Source organism: Hippoglossus hippoglossus, chromosome 21 (assembly GCF_009819705.1).
Source record: "Hippoglossus hippoglossus isolate fHipHip1 chromosome 21, fHipHip1.pri, whole genome shotgun sequence".
Lineage (NCBI taxonomy): Eukaryota > Metazoa > Chordata > Actinopteri > Pleuronectiformes > Pleuronectidae > Hippoglossus > Hippoglossus hippoglossus.
Window position 1 is genome coordinate 24820926 of NC_047171.1, and position 24111 is coordinate 24845036.

The 24111-nt window shown below is 40.1% G+C and overlaps 1 protein-coding gene and 1 long non-coding RNA gene across 5 annotated transcripts in view; one reads left to right on the forward strand and one right to left on the reverse strand.

Annotated features, from left to right (window-relative positions):
• pde9a (phosphodiesterase 9A) overlaps positions 1-24111 on the forward strand; it is a 93345-nt gene that overhangs the window by 28726 nt on the left and 40508 nt on the right. For 2 of the 4 annotated variants that reach the window (XM_034573384.1, XM_034573383.1), the window contains exon 6: positions 1028-1098. The exons of the other annotated variants lie outside the window; for them this stretch is intronic. In XM_034573384.1, coding sequence (XP_034429275.1) covers positions 1028-1098 — 71 coding nt within the window. The remainder of the gene's footprint in view (positions 1-1027; positions 1099-24111) is intronic. 4 annotated transcript variants of the gene reach the window in all.
• LOC117754525 lies at positions 11325-21433 on the reverse strand. Its single transcript, XR_004612448.1, has 3 exons — positions 21255-21433; positions 14958-14965; positions 11325-11336 (listed from the first exon to the last, which is right to left on the reverse strand). It is a non-coding gene; the product is annotated as an uncharacterized LOC117754525 (long non-coding RNA).

The following is a 24111-nucleotide window of genomic DNA, read 5'->3' on the forward strand; positions in this document are numbered from 1 at the left end:
ATGTCTTTAAAGAGCAAGGGATGAATCAACATTTTAGTTGTAATTCCAGTTGCTTATTTTGTCTGGTTAATGGCCTGTCCCAATTCCTCTCCATTAGCCCTACCCCTACATCTGAAGTACCCCACAACAACAGGACTCGCAACATCATAAGCAGCCAACCAACTTTATTGCAGTGACAAACAATATCAACTATTAATATATTAACAACCGTTACAACCAAAATTATAATAGTGACAGTGACACATCTGTACAATTTGCAGGACAGACGGACAGATTGATCCATCAATCAATACACAGTCAATCACCACGTGCTATTTCAATATTACGTAAGTCCTGTCCATAGAAACTGAGTACTGAAAATGTAATAAAATGCGCGTTGGAATTTTGCAAACATTTTTTAAAACTGCATATAATCGGAGTAACGAATGTTACTCATAACTCTTAATCAGACCGGTTATAATCTTGTTTCTAAGTTTATCTTGTAAATTCACTTTACAGCAATTAAATTACATTTCATTTGTTACTGGATTAAACTAAGATATTTCGGTGGATTCTAAAACATTTCCATGGTAATTTTGCAAGATTTCATTCTTAAATTTTTGAACATTTTTGCCACACTGGTCACCATGTTGATTCGCTTTGTCCCTTTGTGAAGCATTTGGGAATTTCCATCTACCCCTTTGTTTTTAAGGTGGTCCTGAATATACTATGGTTGAAGGGTTGATGAAAGGCTAGATGGCCGATACCCCTAGATCACATGGAGAAACACGAAAGGGTAGGGCTAAGTGGTAGGGCTAAGGGGAGAATTGGGACAGGCCCTAAGTATTGCATCTGTTAAATTCACACAGATACCAAGTCTGGTTTGGTACAAAACAGTTTACACATTATTAAATGCTACCTGCAGCAGAAAAGTGTAAATACAAAAGATGTATTGTTATCATAGAGACAAAGTCTCAGATGGCAGTAACTTCTCTTTCTTAAGTAATTTCTACCTGTCTTTCTCCCACCTGTGTCAATCTCTCCAAAGGGCGTTCAAGATCAATGAGCTGAAAACTGAGGTCACCAACCGTCTTGCCATGTTGGAGAAGAGAGTAGAATGTAAGTTTGTTCCCATCACCCCATGTACAAGTATGTTGGCATTTATTTGACAGTTTAAAGACTGGAAACATTGGTGGAGAGACATGCAACAAGCTCCCAGGTTGGAATTGAACTGGTTGGTTACATCCCCATATTTTCATGGCCCATAGTAATGTATTTATGATACACAGATTACACACAGTAATGCAAAAAGATGCAGACAATCAGTTATACATTACGAATAATCAGAGACTTGCTTAGCTTTGACTTTCATCTCAGCACTGAATATCACATGGTGCATTGTGGCAATTATCCAGTGCTTGCTAAGGCCTTAAGCAGAGAGTGGTCGTACTGTCCTGATTTATCAGTGGCCATAATTATGAAAAAAGAGTCAAAAGCATCCAGGAATTTTGAAATAGACAGCATAGTAGAGCAGTGCTAGGGTCAAAGACATTATCACTAAAAGCCAGTTGGACTATCAATAACAATATCTGCACTTAAATTAGAAAGAGTAAAGTCCAATACTGCACGAGTTTGAAACACAAAAGAAATGTTTTATGCAAGTCCACACACCCTCAGCAGTTATATTTCACCCTGACTCAGGAATACACCACTGATGTATAACATTTTAGGTTCTTCATATACAAAAGATAAATGGTAAATAGTCTGTATATATATAGCGCTTTTCTAGTCTTGATTACCACTCAAAGCGCTTTACAGTATAATTTTACATACACCCATTTACGTACACATTCATACAGTGCACCTAAGTGTAGCAGTTTTCTCTATGGGAAAGAGCAATGTGGGGTTCAGTATCTTGCCCAAGGACACTTCGACATGTGGAATGGGGAAGACTTGGATCGAACCGCCGACCTTCTGGACTCACAGTCGTCATTTATTATACAAGTATTTGATTATAATCCAAATGAAACTGATCTGTTGACTGGTGTTTAAGGTAAATCATTTAAGTTTAGCAATTTTGTGTCTCATTTGATTTTATTGTGAAAGAAAAAACAACATAATATCACCATCATATATCAACATTTGACCACGTTCCTCTCTAAATATTGGCACCGGTTGTTAATGGTCTTTACCTGCTAGTCTGATGGCATCCTGGCACCTGGTGGGAATGTGTCAATTCTCCCATGATTAAAAACTAGCTAGAACATATCATCAATAAAGGTGTTGTGATTGGCAGGTTGGCGGCACTGCCCTGCACCATCAGAGTTTTTTTTCTTTTTTTCCTTTTATTACATAGGTTTTGGTGTTCTTGATGGGCTAGCTATTATAAGAATTACCCACAGGAATATTTAATCAGTGAATATTTTGCAATCATTACATCTTTCCTGGAAAAGCTGTGATTAAAGATGAAAGTCAAAATTAATATATGTGTACTTCAAGTCACTGTTTTTATGGCTCAGTGGCCAATGGCATTATGTTTTCGGGTTGTACGTCCGTCCATCCCATTCTCATGCACACGATATCTAAAGAATGCCTTGAGGGTAACTGAATAGATTTTGGTGGTCAAAGGTCACGCTGACATCGCAAATCAATTTTTTGTATTATGAAGGTGAATTGGATCTGAGGACAGCTGAGAACAATGACAGGATGTTACACTTTTTAGAATGTATAGTGCTCTATTTAATAACAATTATCTTGTCACGTATTATCAATTTTTATAAATTTATAAGGAACTCATAATAATTCTCATATCTATGTTATAGTAACTGTGTAATGACCCTAAATTTAAAACCGCAGTGTATTTGTTTTATTAGAATAGGCCTAAAATGTTTACATAGACTGCAGGTCGTGTTCCCATGGAAATGATACTTCAGTCGCCCAGAAAGGGCAAACTTGTTAGAAACAGGGTTCCGCTTTTTATTTTATTGCAAGGCAGAGAGGACGAAACATCAACAACAACAATGATACAAGGCAGACAAAAACAGTGGATAAATGACCATCACAATAACAAATCAAAATTGTGTGTATAGATATGCGTGTGTGTGGGGGTGTCTGTGCTACAGCCTATAAGTTTTGGATCCGTGGAAAATAAAGAACTTAAATTCAAAATAAGTTAATAAATTAAGAATAGAAGAACTATATCAATAAATAAACTAGGGCTACGTTGTAGCACTAACGGGCCCGAGCACACGCATTTCGAAGCCTTTTACAGTCGGTGGAGAGAACGATCAATGACCAAGCGCACGTCTCCGTGTTGCATGCGTTTTGCGCACTGCGGCAAGGATAAACGCTTCACTTCCTGCGTCCGTCACGCGATGGACGCAGGAACAACTTATTTATCACACTGATCAGTAGGTGGCACTATGACCCTGCACTAATATTAATATATGGAGCTGTTCAGGTCAGGATTGTGATCATAGGTCAGTAGTTCGGAGCCGGTTGGATAGTGCAGAGTAGATTTACAAAGTACTTCCTGTTTCATGGCGAATCAGTAGATGGCGCTATGACACTGAGGAAATATTGACACATAGAGCTGTTCAGGCTTGGACTCTGATCATGAGACAGAAGTTTGGCGGTGATAGGACAATGCACACTGGAGTTATGACAACATCGTCTCCTTTGGCGAAGGATGAACCTTCGCCGCACCTCAATGTTTACACGGTTTGAGGAAATGTCACAATTCTGACCATGGTCCTTTGACTTGACTGAGCTCATTTGAGCTGTTTATTGTAAAGCAGCCAGGAGCAGTGCATCAAAGTATAAAACATGTCACTTTCTTTAGCCACCAGGGGGCGCTGTGATTTTAAGTCATGATTTCTGTGTAGATGTCATCAGGCCCGGACTCTTGTCTTACATGTCTAGTTTGGACTCGATTGGACCATGTATGTCCGAGATACAGAACCTCGTGTTTTGATGGCGTGTAATCAAACTTTGACCCCACGCCACGGTCACACCGTGTGATGAAAAATCGATCTTTGAGTTAGTTTTTATCTCCGTCTTGTTGTGATGACACTCATCTCAATTTGAAGTTGATCTGATGAAAGCCCTGGGACAAGTTCGTCAAAGTAAAAATGTGGAATATGGCCAAAATGGCCACTAAATGCAAAATGGCGGGCTTCCTGTTGCGTTTTTTAATAATGCTCCTTGAGACTTTTTTATATGACTGGTCACGATACACCTGGGCTACGATTTTTGTGAAGATTGGTCGAAGGGAAACCTAGGGGCTGCGTTCCAGGGGGCGCTGTTGAGCCATTTTTCCACGCCCATTTCAAATTACTCCAGAATACAATTACTTTTTGGGGTTTTGAATTCCCTGCAAACTTTGGTAACAATTTGAGCATGTCTAAGCCCTGAAAAAGCTCTAAAAGGGAAATACAAATCCTTCGAAATACAATAGGGCCTCTCACCTTCGGTGCTCGGGCCCTAATTAAAAAAGGAGAGTGGTTGGTGGAATTGACTGAAATCAGAGCTAAGAGCAGAGCCAAGACGATGTCAGGGTGCTCCAGAATGGGTCAACAGGATCCTCTTGGGTCAAGAGGATTATGTTTTATGTGTTCATTTTTGTATTATTAGGGCCTGAGCACCGAACGGTGGGAGGCCCTATTGAAATTGTAAGGATTCTTCTTCTTATTATTATTCTCTGCCAAATGAATTGGCTTTTTGAGGGCTTTAACATGCTCAACTTCTTACCAAACTTTGCAGGAAATTCAAAAGTCGGAGAAATTTACGTATTCTGGAGTAATTTGAAATGGGCGTGGCAAAATGGCTCAACAGCGCCACCTATACACAGCCCCTGAGTTCACTTTGACCGATCTTCCCGAAAAATTGATACACAGGTGTATCATGTTCAGACGCACAAAAAAGTCTCAAGGAGCATTATGAAAAACGCAACAGGAAGACCGCCATTTGGCATTTAGTGGCCATTTTGGCCATATTCCACATTTTTACTTTTATGTACTTGTCCCAGGGCTTTCATCTGATCAACTTCAAATTGAGATGAGTGTCATCACAACAAGACGGAGATAAAAACTAACTCAAAGATCGATTTTTCGTCACACCGTGTGACCGTGGCGTGGCGTCAAAGTTTGATTACACGCCATCAAAACACGAGGTTCTGTATCTTGGACATACATGGTCCAATTGAGTCCAAACTAGACATGTAAGACAAGAGTCCCGGCCTGATGACATCTACACAGAAATCATGACTTAAAATCACAGCGCCCCCTGGTGGCAACAGGAAATGTCGTGTTTTTGGAACGTCTTACACTTGGAGGTATTCCTCCTCACCCACTGCCCGCAGCCATGTCAAACTGTATCAAGTGTGTCTCAAGACATTGTTAATGAAGGCATAAGATTACTGTGACCTTTCGTCAAACGCCATAATAGTGGCGTGGCGTCAAAGTTCATCAACTCGCTGTGACACATGAAATTGCTATAACTTCGGTGTTCGAGGTTCAACCTCCCTCAAACTACATTTGTGTAACAACAGCCCCCCCCCTGCAGACATTCAGATGGTTTTAAGGAATGGGCGTGGCAAAATAACTGACTAGCGCCCCCTAAAGTGCAGCCCCGGCACTACGATTGGCCGACATATACAAAAATCGATAGGGACATGTGTCTTTTCATAATAAACAAATAAGTCACTTGGATAGATATGCTAGACCAAACAGGAAGCCCGCCATTTTGACTTTAGTGGCTATTTTGGCCATTTTTCACATTTTTACTTTGACGAGCTTGTCCCAGGGCTTTCATCAGATCAACTTCAAATTGAGATGAGTGTCATCACAACAAGACGGAGATAAAAACTAACTCAAAGATCGATTTTTCATCACACGGTGTGACCGTGGCGTGGGGTCAAAGTTTGATTACACGCCATCAAAACACGAGGTTCTGTATCTCAGACATATTTGGTCCAATCGAGTCCAAACTAGACATGTAAGACAAGAGTCGCGACCTGATGACATCTACACAGAAATCATGACTTAAAATCACAGCGCCACCTGCTGGCAACAGGAAGTGACATGTTTTATACTTTGATGCACTGGTCTTGGCTGCTTTACAATACACAGCTCAACAGAGCTCAGTCAGGTCAAAGGACCATGGTCAGAATTGTGACATTTCCTCAAACCGTGTAAACATTGAGGTGCGGCGAAGGTTCATCCTTCGCCAAAGGAGACGATGTTGTCATAACTCCAGTGTGCATTGTCCTATCACCGCCAAACTTCTGTCTCATGATCAGAGTCCAAGCCTGAACAGCTCTATGTGTCAATATTTCCTCAGGGTCATAGCGCCACCTACTGATTCGCCATGAAACAGGAAGTACTTTGTAAATCCACTCTGCATTATCCAACCGGCCCCGAACTACTGACCTATGATCACAATCCTGACCTGAACAGCTCCATATATTAATATTAGTGCAGGGTCATAGCGCCACCTACTGATCAGTGTGAAAATGAAGTTGTTGTAACATTGTCCAATTGACACAAAATTGCTCACGCTACATCAGAGCCCCTACTTGAACAGATCTATTAGTCTGTATGTAATAATACTGATGGCGCCACCTACTGGCAACAGGAAATAAGCTTTGTTTTACAACTATCATTTAATTTCCATAAAATGTTCACAGTGTGATGTGCAATTGATAGCGTGGACCGTAATGAGCAATTAGCAGGCAAGGATCGACATCGCGTGACGGACGCAGGAAGTGAAGCGTTTGTCCTTGCCACAGTGCGCAAAACGCATGCAACGCGGAGACGTGCGCTTGGTCATTGATCGCTCTCTCCACCGACCGCAACAGGCTTCGAAATGCGCGTGCTCGGGCCCGTCAGTGCTACAACGTAGCCCTAGTTATTATTATTATTATTATTAGTAGTAGTATCTCTTTCTTTTTCCTTTTCCCTTTCCAAAACTTGGTCTACAGCAGCCAAAATAACACAAAACCACCAAATAAAAAAGCTCAAAAGGACAAAAAAATGGCAGCAGCATGAATTTGTCAGACAAAGTTGAAGTGCGCCCCTAAAATAGCATAGAAAAATTATTCAGACCGGGAGGTTGTTATTAAAAGTTTGTTGGGAGTTTCTTTACAGAAATTACACAAAATGGAGGATCATACTTACACATTAACAACAGAAAAAAATGATGAAGCGTAGACCAACGTTGTCTAAGACAGCTAAAATACTACAAGGTGAAACAAAACAGGACATGTGACCGAAACAGGTCTTATACATGTGTTGCTTCCAAGATGGAAATCTCTGATGACAGAAAAAGGGTTTCAGACTGACGCAGAAGTCTCCAGTTTTATACAGGACAGGTATTTCACCACACAAATATAAATTAAGTTTTGTATCTGTTTTACAACAATGCGCAAGACCAGAACTAATGTTTTTGTAAGTTGAACCCAGGTGATGTATCAGAGACAGTTAGACATAAACTACATCAACGTTACATTTTAAACAAGACAGCTACCACACAAATTGTATAGTAACATTTACATTGTAACAGACAGTTGGCATCAGTTTTCCGTATTGTCATCTATTCATGCCCAAGATCAATGTTGAGCCTTCCTAGATTTATGTATTTTTAGTAATTTTAGATTGTTTGTGCAAGTAAACTTCCCACCACCTTAGGATGTAAAATAGTATATGAGAGGAGTAGCCCACTGTGTCATGTAGCACTTATTTTCTTACTGTTCTTTTTCAGCTATCAGAAAGACCAGACTGCCCGTAGGGAATTTCATTCAATCTGGACCTTATATGAATCTGAAAAAAAGTATGTCGAAATATTTACATAGAAACTGCAATGGGTCGTGGAGACATACAACCGCAATGCGGTAAAAAAAAATTGTGTTGTATTGGTCTTGTTAATATCATGCAGACCACGTTGGATTATAATAAAAAATTGTTTTATTAAAACCAACCTGCGTAGCTTCAGTGTTACAGTTGTTGTGATACTCTGCCTTACACAGACCAGACAATATTAAATGTTGTGCCTTTGGGCATCCAATAACTTTAGCTATCAGAAAATATCTAAGATTAATATTAAAATATACTCCATAACATAAATGAAATGGAGTTCTTGACATTGTAGAGGTTGGCAAAATTCACACTTATGTTACTATGTGACTATAAGACCGATTCTTGAGAAACGGGAAAAAACACGTCCAGCAGTTGAAAATGCTCTTGGGTTTAAAAATAAAAAATATTTTTAATTGTAGATGTTATGAGGGATTAATAATAGAATGCATTCAATACAATTATTCCCTTTAATTTAATAATTATGATATCAAATCTATGACACTTAATATCTTCCTACTACATCTATAACATGTGCAAATTAAATGGATTAAATTATTTTTATTGATTAATAAGCTTGTTTCATCAAAAGAAAAACTTAATTATATCTCATAACAGAGCAAAGTTGATTTTGAATGTCAAATGCTTATTTCATAAGGTTTCAAAGTTGTGTCCCCACTTTTTGCCAACACCTGAAAATGCTTGCTACATGAACTCCATTTGTTTGGTGAACAAAATGCCTATTATGTCAACTCCGTCAAATCTGTCGGTGGTGACAGGCTTATTACGGAATTGACATTTAATGGGAAGAATAATTTTTTTAGTTTTTTGAGTCATTTGAGTCAAATATAGATAATTAGTTTGTCTAATAATATACAAATATACTAAATATGTGGCATCAGCATTTTCTGCTTTTTTTATTGCTTTTGTGAATCATCAACTCTTTTAGGGTTTAGTTGAGGGAACAAAGGGTGTACACACACATACTAGTGAAGGTACACAGACACACTCCCTCTCTAGTACAGAAAAATATGGTTAATCATATTGATAGTGTTCTTTTTGGGTTGTGATTGAAATTTGACTTGGTGAGACGAAGAGCATTCTGCAGAGGGAATGACAAAGAAACATTCCAAGGCATGTGCTTCTATGCAGATTTAGTGAAGGGGTGAGATGTGTGTGTGAACCGAGTGAAAAATAAAATCCCAGGAGATAAGACAGGCTGAAGACCTCTTCGAGGTCTTGGTGGGGGTGACGAGCAAAGTCTCAGATTTGTGGCTCTGATGTCATCTTGGCAGTTACACAAACAGAAATGCTATACATGAACAGAGATAATATATAATATAGTATAGTGGTACAATTTTCCATTACAGGGTGTTTTTGTCTCCACCGCCAGATATCGGTCAACTCCGTCAGGTCTATGTCACCTCCATCAGATGCATATTTTGATAATATTTCAGTGATATTTTATATTTTTTTAAGAATTGTTGGTCATATGTGAAATAGTAATCTGTCTCCTAACATGATAACGTGTAGTATAGCAGTTATGCCTAGCATAGCAGAACACAGTTCACGTGTTTTAAATCTAAATAACCTTTTGATTGCTTTTTAAGGTAAATCTAAAATTCCATTATACAGTACAATAAAAAAAACACAGATGAAAATCTTTATAATGTGAAAATATATACATATTGAAAGTACTTTTCTTGAGGGCTCTGTCAGCCTTGGTGAAAATTGTTTTTGCTATAGTTTTTATAGATCTAGCATTATGTGAGTGAAAATACATTTTAGGTTTTGGTGTTTAGTACATGGTAGATGCATACATTTAGTTTAATTTGTCTGAGCTTATGGTTACATTTTTTCACTATTGGATCCAGTTTTGTCTCAGTTCTCAGTTCATTAGCTGCACTACAAACAAGATAGCGGTTAACAAAGAAAACTACAATGATGGCGTCTCAACCACATGGCTGCTGTGTTTCTTATGCCACGTCCCATAATATCTTGGAGCTTGGCCCTCGAAATTCCGACTGGAGGGGGTATTTCAGTTGCAAATTGTGACTCGTGGGTTGGCAATTCTAAGCATGAAGAGAAAATATATACGTTCGATTCTTAGTGAAACTGCAGCGGGTCAGAGGACGTCAGCTGAGTAGGAGGTCCTTCATATGTATATATATATAATGCTGTTTTGCTCCGCGCTCCGGAGTGGTCGTGCACAGATGAGGACATTTTTACAAAACTAAAAGAAGAGGGACTATCTTCGGAAAACTGTATTGGTGTGTGTACGGACAGGGCTGGAGCGATGCTGGGGAAAAAGGCAGGACTGAAAGCGAGTGTCTTACAAGTGGCGCCGCACGTAAATCCCACACACTGTATTATTCACAGAGAATCTCTTGCAAGCAAAACACTTGAACCAGAGCTTAAACATATTCTTGACATTGCGATAAAAATGGTCAACTACATAAAAACACGTCCACTCAATATCAGACTTGCTCTTGCGGGGAAATGTGCTGAGCCGCCTGCGTGAGCTGCGGGACGAGGTGCGCATATTTCTGATGGAGCATGGATCCCAGCTCGCTGACCACCTCACTGACCCTGACTGGTTAACAAGGCTGGCGTACTTGTGCGAAAAGACTTTCTCAGCCCTGACATACATAAAGAATAAATAGAGAGTGCAGCTAAACGTGGAGAATGATCTCCGAGTCGCCATCTCCACAATAAAGCCGAGAATGGACTTGCTCTGCTCCATGCATATTGCCCACCTATCTCATTAGTGAGTTTAGAGATGAAAGTAATGTTTAGGCTAAAATAAATAACCCTAAAGTTTTTGCACATGCCAGTAATAAGGTGTCTGCTGCTCGTTATGCTTACAGACGCGCACAGACATCACCTGCGCACTTTTTTATACTTACAGTATAGGCTCACTCAGCCCTGCTGTTTATACAGGGAGTTTCCCTGTATTCTGGTTATATCCTATTTCTTAAATTGCTATAAAATAATATCATGGCTGTAAGGCTGTTCTTTTGAGTTGTATTAATGCCTGTGTTTGCATAGGCCTAATAGTGCATATGCGTGGCTGTGCGCAACATTATATACCACATCCAGGGTCGGTGGGGGTCGCCAGCCTCTGGCACCGTTATTTTGGTGGTTGCGGGCTGAAAAGTTTGAGAACCCCTGGTGTATGGGGCCAAAGATGACATGTGGTCAGGATTTGGGTACACATGTAGGCCTGTCTATTGTTCACCAAAAGTGGATCCCAACACAGTGTTTCCAGGCTCTCCTCCCTGCAGCAGCTGCTCCGGGAGCACACCCTTGTCTCGCCCTGACAGATCCTCCGCCCCTAACTGACTCTCCGAGGGCTATCAAATTGGTTTCTTCTTCACCACTTTCATATGTGGTTCTAAATCAGATACAGATCATATTTTTTTAAATGCGACCTCAGTCTGAACATTGACCCGTATCGGAGTTCAGATTTAGATTCGGGCCACTTGGGCCCACTGTGTGAATGTAATGCTACGCAACTGATGTCCTATTACCCAGTTTCATTAGTTTCATATGCTTCACATACAGATTTATTTGTGGTCCCCGCATCCCAATATAAGCACTGTTCACCACATGTTTGTGTTGTGATTATTATACCGTAAGCGTGACACCATTAAATGGTGTGCCTTTGGGCATTCAATAAATTCAGAAAAATATTGAAGATTAATATATTAAAAATATTAATATTATATAATTAATTATAATTGATTAAAGTTACCTCGGGGGCCCCACCCTTCAAAAGAATGGAAAAGATAGCCAATTTATTGATTAAGTCTCATGAAAGTACTAACTACAAATTAAAAAGATTAAGAATGAAATTAATACCTATAACCAAAATTACCACATAATCAATCAATCAATCAATCAATCAAACTATTTGTATAGCCCATATTCACAAATCACAATTTGTCTCATAGGGCTTTAACAAGGTGTGACATCCTCTGCCCTTAACCCTCAACAAGAGTAAGGAAAAAAAAAAAAAAAAAAAAAACCCTTTTAACAGGGTAAAAAGAAGGTAGAAACCTCAGAGAGAGCCACATGTGAGGGATCCCTCTCCCAGGACGGACAGAAGTGCAATAGATGCCACGTGTAATGGAGGACATCAGCAAGATAAGGGTATTTGCAGCATTGATTAGAATAAACAATTTGTAGCATAATTGAAGGTCAATGAATTGATGGATTATTGTCAGTAATGGTCGAGTATCTGAGGAGAAATATTATATATCAAGAAGTCTTGTTGTAATCATAGACCATGGTCAGCAGCCACCACGATCATGATCCACCATCCAGATCGGATGCCACCATAATCCACAATCATGATCCACTGCCGCCATCAGGATCCATCATCAGATGCCACCTCGATCGTGGTCCACCACCATTATCAGATGCCAACACAATACAGGATCCACCATTACGATCACGATCTCTGATACGCGATCCACAGATCATAATCCACGATGTGGCTGCAGCTGCGGCCCTGGATCTGCGGACAATAAGGCAAAGGGACTCCGGGGAAGAAGTCAAGTCAGTAACATGTATTGATATAAAGATATTTATTTCTTTGATATGATAAGGACGGAGAAGAGGAAGGAGAAGCTCCGAGTGTCATGTGTCCCCCGATATTCTAGACCTCTTGCAGCATAACTAAGAGCAGGTCTAAGACAAGCCTGGACCGGCTCTAACTATAAGCTTTATCGTAAAGGAAGGGTTTAAGCCTACTACATAAGTAGTTAGCAATGTTGAAAGATATGGAGTTCTTGACAGTGTAGAGGTCGGCAAAATTCACACTTACGCAACATTAATGAAGACATTTGTCAAAGAAAAACATTATTATGAAGATAATAAAAGTATAAAAACACAAACTACTAAAGGTGTACTTACTATATAAAGATGTGCAGATGTGTATTGGAGTATGCGTGTGAGTGTGTGTGTGTCTTTGTATGTGTGATTGAGTGAGTGAGAAAGTGTGCTTTCAAAATGGCGGCTGGCCACTATGAAGACAAAAGACCCTCTGGAGTGTTGGGATCATGTGGCTGAGATCACATGTATGTTTTAAGTTTGGGCAGATGTGTCTGAAGTGTTGGTGCCAGGTTATAGAAAGTAGTTAGTTGCCTGCAAAGAAAGACTGTAAAGAGCATAACAGAACTGACATTAATTTTCAAATAACTTATTACCAAATATCACAACAACCCAAATCAAACTCATAAACATCACATGAATACAATTTAACAGTCTTTGCTTAGCCTAGTGTAATTATTAAGCCCAGTTGTGTTACCCGTCCATGAAAAGAGGAAAAGATCCCTTTTGATTTGCTGTTTGAAGTCCAGTGAAGTGGTCTTGCTGGTTTCTGGCTCCTGTTATTGTGGTTCTGCTGTGCAATGCAGCTCTCGTGCTGAAGTTCTTAGGCAGGCTCTCGTGTTGCTGCCTTTTGGAAGGCTTGAGCATTCTGCTCCAGGCAGGCCTGCTTGAAGGTTGGTAGGGCTTGGGTAGGGAGGAAGTTTCCCTGGCGAGGTGAGCTGAAGAGCTACACCTCGCCTCCAGGAGAAGTGAGTAGAAAAAAGAAAGAAGAGAGAGGGAACTGGGCTTATATTGGCCTGGTTACCTCATGGGTCATGCGGGCCACAGTGAGTAATAGTGGTTGAAAGTTGTGTCCAGGGGCAGTTTTAACACCTAGATGTGAAGTTGAAGTACCCTGGGGGGATTGAGTTCTGGAGGCTCTCCTTTGTCACCAGAACAAAGAAACATGTGGTGCAGGCTTTGGCTACACATGTATGCCAAACTATTGTTCACAAATAGTAGGTCCCAACATTTGTTGAATTTTTTCATTTGGCTGTTTATGAAGCCATTGTAATACAAGTGATCCTTTCCTATTGTGAATACACTCACAAATTGGAGATCAAATTGGGGATGGAAATTGAGAACGGAGTCCTGTTAATATGGTCTGAACCATTGAAAACATAAGTCTCCAAGCTTATCAACTCCTTTCATCAATGCTCTCTGACAATTATGCACTGCACAATAGTGGTTCAAACTCACGTGTCTACTTTGTGGAAACTAGCAACAAGAAGGAATCATGTAGGAGAGAGAAAAGATAATAATGGTGCTAATTGTAATACATAGGTTTGCATATGCTGCAGTAACTATGGGAGTCCTATGGGAGTCTTATCTGTTTGCATCCACCAAGCTAGCATCTACTGATCACCTGCATAGATGTTTGAGGGACATCTGCAAAAGCTACCAAAGCTACAAGAATAACCTACGTTACACTCATCTAAACTGCATGAGTCTCTTTGCACATCGGCCATACACCAACCACCCACGACTACGTATGAATTCTCAACCTGTGAGAAACCCTGCAGTGCTGCCTGTATTGTGTGAAAAAATAGCTGATTCAAGAAAGGGTGAAAACATCAGCGGTATTCTGATCTTCCCATGTAATATGGCTTAAATTCAATGAATGCCATATATTAGAGACAGCGTTTGCATGAGTGCCATTGCTTGCTTTTTAGGGTAAAGAATTTAGGGTAAATTTAAAAGTAATTCATAGTTTTTTGTATCAGAGCTCCATACTAACGTTTAACATTGGTTGCACTGGTGTGCCTAACTTTTTCATTTAGGTGCACCCAAAATGTTTCACTGGACCTTTTTGTACTGCAGTAATATACCTTTTGTACCTTTTCTTTACAGTTCCCATATGCATTGGTAATGTCTTTACTTAGTTCGATTCATGTATAAGGATATTTCAGTGTACAATAATTTTGCCTTGATATAAAAGAAATTCTCAGTGAACGAAAGCTGTAAACTAGGCAAGGAATCCTCTAACTTGGTGCATTCTCAAAAATATTAAGGTAGGCCTGTCAGAATAATCAGTGTGGGTGTGTGTGTCTGCTCGTCACATTTTCAAAATGTTTAAATACGTGTCTCATAAACTCTTGAGCAAATCAAACAAATACAAAGCAAACGTCAGTACTGTTCAGGTTCTAATAACCTGCGATGAGCGTCTGTGTTTATATTTAAAGTGTAAAGTGAGCGCAGGTGAGCAGGAGTGTGGAGGGAGGACACTCAGACTCTGACACAGTACAAATCAACCACTGCTTCTGCTGTGATCCTGAAGCAGCTGCAAAGTGGAATCTCTGTATTCACACTTTCTGTTTCAGTGTTCAACAGACATCGCCTCGTTCACCTCCTCCTCTCCCTCATCTCTGCTTCACATGTAGTCAGCAGGGCCGTGGGAAAAGGCTTTAAGTTGTGAGCGCGGCAGTGAGAGTGGAATTTTTCAGGTCAGCCTCGCGTTAAGAATAGGCTATAGGCATCAAATACCCTTATCTTGATGATGTTCTCCTTTACACTTGGCATCTATTGCACTTCTGTCCGTCCTGGGAGAGGGATCCCTCACATGTGGCTCTCTCTGAGGTTTCTACGTTCTTTTTACCCTGTTAAAATGTTTTTTTTTGTAGTTCTTGTTGAGGGTTAAGGGCAGAGGATGTCACACCTTGTTAAAGTCCTATGAGACAAATTGTGATTTGTCAATATGGGCTATCTTCATATTTCCATACACATAATTTGTATTTAACGAGTTTTGGTGAAAACAACAGGCTACTATGATATTAATCAAATGTTTGCCAGTCTCACAACTGCCAGACCCCAGCCAAAACATGGTTAAAGAAGTCCAAAAGGCTGTCGCACGCAGCGGACAAGAACACATACGTGCAATATTTTAACAGCACTTATAAATTACATTAAATCATTTAAACCTTTGTCCCTTTAACATGGCGCAGACATCGGGCACACAAACACACATAACATACAAATAGCCTTTGCATATTGAACAGGTCCATGAGCCCATTGCGCACAGCGAACAAGAACATATCCAAATATGTGCAATACTTTAACCGGTCCAACCGCCACATTTGCACACCACACGACAAATTATCGGTGAATTTACTGGTTAATGATAAAGTGAAACTGCTCGGCGGCAGCTCGTAATAAACCAAACACTTTACCTTGAGCTGGCGCTCCGTGTTTGCGGAGATGAAGTCCCTCATTAGGGCACTAATGTCTAAAGAGCTCAAAATGTCTGTGTGACATTCATCAAGGACAGGTGAGTGAGTCTCTTCTGCGTCATGGTGGACCGTAACCATGTTTTTAATCGCCGCAAGTTGGAGAAGGAACGCTCTGATGAAGCAACTGATATTGGTAAAAATATACATAATTGGATGAGTTTTTCCGCGTCCGTAAACAGAGCTCTTGTTTGAGGATGGAGCTTTGATAGACATGATGCTGCATCTCTCACTGTGCTACATCGGGTGTTAGCCGCAACCTCTTTGCAACCAAAAAGCGACTCAAACAGCTGTTTGCGCTTTGGCGATTCCCCAATCACAGTAGCAACATTCCGTACAAAGTTCAAAGTATTGGCCACAAGGCTCACTTCACAAGCGACTTCTTGGACAACCAAATCCAGCGCGTGGTTATTACAATGCACATACATTGACTGTGGGCATAATTCTTGAAGGCGAGCCTGGACTCCTGAAAAGCACCCAGACATATCACTGGCTCCATCAAAGCAATATGCTATAAGGCGTTCGACGGCAATGTTCAGCCTAAAAAAACATCCTTTATACAGGAGAAAAGAGTTCGTCCAGTGCTGTCCTGTGCATTATAAAATCCCCAAAATAAAGAGTGAGACTCCAGGCTGCTGTCAACACATTGCAAACTACAGGAAAACTGCTCCATGGCGCTCGCGTCAGTAATGCCATCCGCTGTTAATCCATAAAATCTGGATTCCAATGAACGGGCGACAATGTCAGTCTTAATAGCGTGAGCAAACTGTTGGGTAAATTCATTTTGTATAGTGCTGGACATCCAATTGTCTCTTCTGGTCACCTTGACTTCCTGTAGACCATGATGCATTGCATTATTTATATATAATTATTATTCGGTATTTAATTATTTCTAAAAACTTCCCCAGTTGATCATTTCTTTGTAAGTAAATAAGAACAGACTTTTTTTTATTTAAAAGTTTAAATACTATTATATTTATCTTTAAACATCTGTTTTTATGCATCTTATGGGATGTCTGCCTTTTCCAACAGGGGGTTCTGCAGCACCCCCAGCACCCCTACTTCCCACAGCGTGTGTCAGTGTGTGAGTGAGTGGCCAGCCGGTGCCTTTGTGTGAGAGTGTAAACTCCGCAGAGGAGATGAGAAGAGGAAGTGGCAAGATGCGTTAAAATACATCCAGACCAGCTAAATGTTGTTTTGTTTTGTTGAACTTTACAGATTTCAAAAGTCGCACTTTGGAGCCCTGTAGTAGAACAGTACTATTGCAAATAATGTACATTTCTCTCAAAATCCCAAGGCACACCTGGACTTGCCTCATGGCACCCCAGTGTGCATTTGGGAACCACTGGTCTAAAGTAACATAAGCACCACACAAGTTTCTATCAGTAAGAAAACCTAAATTTAAACAAATGCTGTAGCATATTATTTTCTTATTTAATACAATTTAGATGATGATGACAGACTGCTACGGTAGAGACAACAATACATCTTCCTTGACACTGAAAACCTATAACATTTAGCTGAAGCTAAATGTTACAATGTTAAATGTTAGCAGCTTGAGTCTGAGCAGTCCAAGCAAGTCAAGTGAGTTGGTATATTTGTCATTGTTTTGGTCTATTTTCAAACAATTCTAGCAGAATATAGAAATGATATCTGAAGTCAGATAATCATAGAACTATTACACCTTAAGTCACTTCCCCATGTTCAAGGCGTAAAAAAACAAATCGGCCTGATGGAGCTAGGGATTTGACATGACATAACATCATGGGAGTTTCCTGTAAAACCTTGCTTTGTGTTGGTGTTCAGCATGGTGTGCAAGAAGCAGATACATACGTGCTTGTTGGTGTTTCTATTTTGTATACGTGTATGTGCTGTGTTAAATACATAATTTCCCCTTCTTTCTCCTTTTCCAACGTATTAACAAACACCAGATTGTATGCTGTCAAACACACATTGACATGCTACCACTCCACTTTAGCAGACAGCCTTTTTAGCTAATTCCTTTGGCTCTACTGTCTTGCCACGTGATGTGGCTGCGGTTTCATAATAGCCCACTGTGCACTGACCCTTTCAGTCACCATGACAACATGACCTGAGTTTGCTTTGGTCACCATGGTAATTCCATCATCTCTCTTGAAGCAAAGTGATGGTAGACAGTTTTATTTTTTGCTTGTTTCTGTGTATTATCCAAGGACTGTATATACCCATACACTGCCCTGACTCAATCACATGATTTCACAGTACCATTTTATAGCATCAAATAACTAATTAAAACCAAACCAAAAATGAACAGTTGAACATACATCAGCATAAAAGAAACTATCTAAATCAACAGAAACCATCTAAGGAAAAAGATTATTGGGTCTGTACTTATACAGATATTCTTAATTTGGCTCATATTCCATCTGCCAACATGAAGGGAGTGGGATATATGACTTATTCTGGATTCATCACTATTAACAGTCATTGGTATTAATCAAAAATATTGTCCACCAACACATATCAGTCACTTGTCAACCTGTCAGGGTTGATGTAATGAGTAAGTTAATTCATGAATCATGTCATCCTTAGGAAAAGGATCAACCCTGCTTCTTCTCATTAGTTTCCTTCATTTGATAGTGAAAGTTTTGTGAATAGATCTTTTTATTCAATTCAATTTTATGTGTAAAGCACCAAATCACAACATACAATATCTCAAGACCCTTTACATAGTAAGAACTACTGTTAAAACTGGCTTAACAAACAGGACTCAATAGCAAGACTCAGACAAGAAATGATCTTAAAAGTCCTTTATTCTCCAGGCCCGTACACACCTGGTATTGAAATGTGTTTTTTGTGATCCGATCAGGAGTGGACAGCAGTACAGGTGTGAACACACTCAGATTGGATAGAGAACCGATCACGCCAAACCACATTCGGAGATGGTCTGGGCCACATGTGGTCACATTGTTTTAGCAGTGTGAATGCAAATGCGTCAGGGACCACATATGAAGGACCTTGCTCCTTCTTAGCTGAGGTCCTCTGACCCGCTGCAGTTTGTAACAATTCGCCTTGTTTCGGAAGAAGGGGAAAGTTACTACGCTATTTTAAAAGGAGCACGGGCGGACCTGTCCCGCTGTGTACGGGCGCCACCGCCTGACCAATTTACAATAAACGAATACTATTCTATAAGGCCGATAACCTTGTCATCGGCCCCACCACATATGAAATAATATATATATAAACAAAATAAACCCAGATATGTTGCATACAATTGTCTGTATTGACACCAAACCCAATCATACACACGTACCCCCTGGACGTGCGCCCGCAAACAAAGCCGAAAACGTGAACATAACCACACAATTTACACCAATCCCATACATCAATATTTCCCCAACCCCAAATTCATACAGTCCCCGAATCCCTAGACAACGTCCCAAAGCAAAAATGTATGCAGGTGTGGCGTGGCGAGATGCCGCAAACAATACCAAAAATGGGTCCACGCTATCCTCACCACCTCTGAGCGCCCAGAAAAATAGTTCAGTCCTCGCGGTAATCCTTGCAAGTGTCACCCAGGCAAATAATCCCGTTTTTGGAAGTAATCCCATGTAGGTCTTCAGGACCGCAGTCGACTCGAGCGTGGCTGGTCCTCTGCCGGCCCGCATACACAAAAACAACTCCCCTGCCGAGCCGTCACTTCCCCTCATTTATCACCTTTTGATGTTAAAGAAACAAATACATACACTAACACATTCAATAAACAAATATATACGGAGATCCCTTCCCTTATCCTTATACTTTAAGGCCTCTGACAGTTTGGCTATGTACAGAACTTATAAAACATGTAGACAAGAAGGCACAGATTTATCTCTCCTCCCTAACACATTTCCTGTACATCAAGTGAACTTAGGTGACCTTTACAAGTTTCACCATGAATCAAACGTATTTTTCCTCTTCTTGTTGATTTGTTTGTGACTGCTGGCAGAATATCAACACTGATAACCACATAATGATAGATACTTTCCTTTAATAAGTAAAATCTTTTTTCACAGCGCAGCTTCACGAGATTCATACAGACTGTACTGACTCGTCTCTCTACCTCTTTTTCACTTGCTCGTTCCGACACACACGTGAACTCAGCCTGGGAAAAAACAACAGAACTTGGTCTTCAAGAACAGAAATGACGTACATGTTTGTAAGTATAGAGTGGCAAGATTCGATCACGAGCCACATGTGGAGCAACATTTTAAAGCTAGGTATGAACACACGCAATAAAAAATAAAAAAAACATGTTAATACCAGGTGTGTTCGGAGCCTCAGAGCCACAGGGCTAATAATGTTGGAGATTAGGAAAGGGCCCACAAAATTAGCAGCCAACTTTCAAGATTCCATGTGAAGAGAAATGTTCCGCTTGGACTGCCAAACTTTCTGGCCTGTCTGATAAGAGGGGGCTGGAATCCGATGGTGATCTGACACCTCCTTTGCCATTTTGATCACCTCCCTCTCCCGTCTCTAAGTGCAACAACACAGATGAACCATAGACAATGCTGAGATTCTCTTTCCAAAGCTGGGAACAGTAGGCTAAACCAGTGGCAGAGCAGGGTATGGTGTTATTATTCCACCCAGAAGCAGTGTTGCCAACTTGGCGACTTTCTCGCTAAATCTGGCGACTTTCCAAATCCTCTTGGCGACTTTTTTTGTCAAAAGCGACTAGCGACAAATCTAGTGACTTTTTCTGGTGTTATTGGAGACTTTCCTGGTGTTTTGGAGACTCTGACGTGAAAGCACGTATTGTTCTAAAAATGAATCACGCGTGCGCAAAGCTGCCGCTGATCCCGCCCTGGCTTACAGAGCGGGATGTCAATGTTTCTTCACTGTCACACGAAAATAAATCACTGCATTTGACTCACGTTAATGTTGTCAAGTTATAACCGTCTATACAAAACATTTTTATGAATGTTATATTTATGTCAAAAAAATTAAAATTTTTTACTGTGACTTGTTGTAGGCTCCTAGTTGGAGCATAAGGTTAGAAACTAAACCAAACTTAACAAAACCCCCCAAAAACTTTTTAAAAAAAACCTAAGTAACTGTGCCAGATGTCTCTTTTTGGTCACTTTGCCGGTCCCAAGCCCAGATAAAGGAGGAGGGTTGGACGTAGAGCTAGCAATTCCACCCCACATAACAGCCTTTTGATTAAATTTGATATTCTAACATTTAACAATACAGGACAAAATTGATTTATGTAACGTGGCTCTAGACACAGCATTAAAGTCATGAAGTTATTTTGAGAAGTGATGGCCTATTTCAATGGCAAGATAAAAAAAAAAAAAAAACAAGAATCAACTGAAGAAAGCTCATTTGTAGTTCTACACATATTTAGGGTGTTTTTTCTCACTTTTTGTCTGTCCTACAGCGTCCATTATAATTATGCAAATTAGGCGATGACGTCATTTAGCGACTTCTAGCGACTTTTAGGACAGCCAATTTCTACTTTCCTTACTGAGGAGTTGGCAACACTGCCCAGAAGAGAGTCTCCAGCTCCTGATTCAGCCACTCTGTCTGCCCATTGGAATGAGGGTGATAACTTGAAAACAGGCTGACAGTGATGGGATGAGAATAAAGTGCATCATCTTAGAAAATCTATCCACTACAGTGACCTCTAGAGGGGTCACTGAGTAGACCCATTAAAATTCCAATTAGATGTCTGACCATGGGTAGTGCGGCAGTGGGAGCAGACACAAGGGACTCCCACCCCTTTTCCCATTGAGGGCCACCAGAAATGCGGCTTGATGATGAACACAATCCTCTTGCTTCCTGGGTGACAAGAGTGCCCAATCAATTACCTGGGAATGGAAGAGAGAACGCACAAACAAACGGTTTGGGGGCAGTGTGTTAGCAATAGCCTGATGGACTCTCTGCTCAATGCCCTAGGTTACAGCTCCCACTATGGACGAAGGTGGCAGAATGTAAGCAAGGGAATCGGAAGCAGTGTAAGAACCAAGCTGATATGAGAGAGCACTAGGCCTGGCATTTTTGGAACCAGGGAGATAAGAGATGATAAAATTGAAATGATTAAAGAATAGGGCCCACCTTGCCTGTGGCAGATTGAGTCTTTTTGCAGTGCGGATTTACTCCAGTTTTTTTGGGTCAGTCCTTGAGGGAGTGGAAGGTGCAGGGATGCATCTTGTTGTACTTCGAGCATTGTGAGATCACTGCTCCAATGCCAACGTCAGAAGCATCCACTTCAACATCAAACTGTAAATGTGAATTAGAGAGAATTAGAACAGGGGCAGAGGGTGCAATAACCTCTGCACCCTCCTGACCAAGTGGTAGGCATTTCTGAGATCCAACTCGGTGGAAATCTTGGCTCCATGCAATCGTTCAAATGCTGATAATAAAAAAGGAAGGGGGAATCTTTTATTTATATGACGTCATTGGGCCCTATTTACCAATATCTTCTTAAGAATTTTCTTAAATCTATTCTTAAGAAGTTTTCTAAGAAAACCCTACGTCAGATGCACAATTGTTTGCATCTGAGTTCTTATATTGATGAATTTCATGTCTTCGTAAGTTGAAAGCGCATGTCAATGCCCATAAATAGGTAAGAGACTGCAGTGCCGTAGGCACAAAGTAGTTTTATTTTGTAGTGTCAGCAGTGGACATAATACAATACCGCAAAAAATATTCAGATTTGAAGTCAAAATAAATATTGTCAAACACAGATTAGAGAGGGGGACGGGAAAAGAAAAAGAAGGTGCACATAGTTATCTGAGCTGGAGCAGCCCATAATTGGAAACACAGCACTGCAGGTTAGGGCTGGGTGATGTGGAAGAAAATCTCATCACGATAATTTTTTTCACATCAGTCGATATGGATATTTATCGCGATATAAATCGAACAACCAGAACATTTGCACATTTGTGTTTATGCACAATGTTCCTCTTACATTTTATCTTATGCAAAAAACTGATTTTTACTTGCTTGGACAATCATCCTGTGCCACTGCACTTTACATATATCATTTCATAAAAACCAGTAGAGTGAAAAGGTGTATATAATGTACACACTCAGAATTTTTTCATTTCTTTATTCTCTTGTCTACTTTATTCTGACTTGCCTGCTGCTGTAACAATTGAGTTTCCCCTGTGTGTGGATCTTATCTTATCTTAAGCGCCACTGCACTGAGGTGTATTACTCCGCTGGTCAACAAGTGACTCTGCTCCTATGAAACCTGCTGAATTCATATTTATGTTCCTGGATAAATGGGGCATCCCTTCTTCTGCAACAATGAAGTTAAGACACTACGTTACGTCATTGTGGCAATTTACGATGCCACCGGGGTCTCACCACAACAGCCAGAGACAAACCATTCGGGCATTGAAAGGTACATTAAAAGGTATCATATAAAACACAATATAGCACATATCAGACAATAACTTAGTGTGGTAAATAATAAACAGTTAAGAAAAAAGGAGAAAGAAAGAAAAAAATAAGCATTATACTAATATTCTTGCTCAGAACATATTAAAAAAATTATACTATGATATTAGCACACATAACATCTGAGAGGACATCAACACATCATGGCAAATAATCCACTTGGGAGCATTACTCATGTGTACAGATTTGCTTAGATTTTAAATAATATTTAATTTTAAAAGGGTAGTAAATGGTACAGTTTCTGATAACTATAGGGAGTCTAATTATCCACAACGGTTATGTGTTTCCCATTAATAGTCACATCTGGGCGTATGGTACTATTGGACCTCTAAGAAAAATACATGCAAACCGTTTTATTAGTGTTGAGGTCAGCCAGCCACACAGAAACACTACTCATAGCTGTTGTTAATTTCTGAGCAATTTCTGACTTACTTTTGCCATGATCAAATAATACTGTATCATCTGCATACATTTGAGCATCCACTTGTGGAAAAAAAAATAAGCGGTAGATCATAAATGTAAACACTGAACAAAAGAGGTCCCAGTATTGATCCTTGGGGAATTCCACAATAATTATAGAGAAAGTCGGACTGGCTATGTCCCATATGAACTTTATGACCTCTATGAGTTAAATAGGATTGTATCCAATTAATCGCTTCACTAGAATTATATGAGGACAGGTTAGTTAGAAGCACATTATGGTTTACAGTATCAAAGGATTTTTTTATATCTAGAAATACTGCACCAACTGCACCATATAA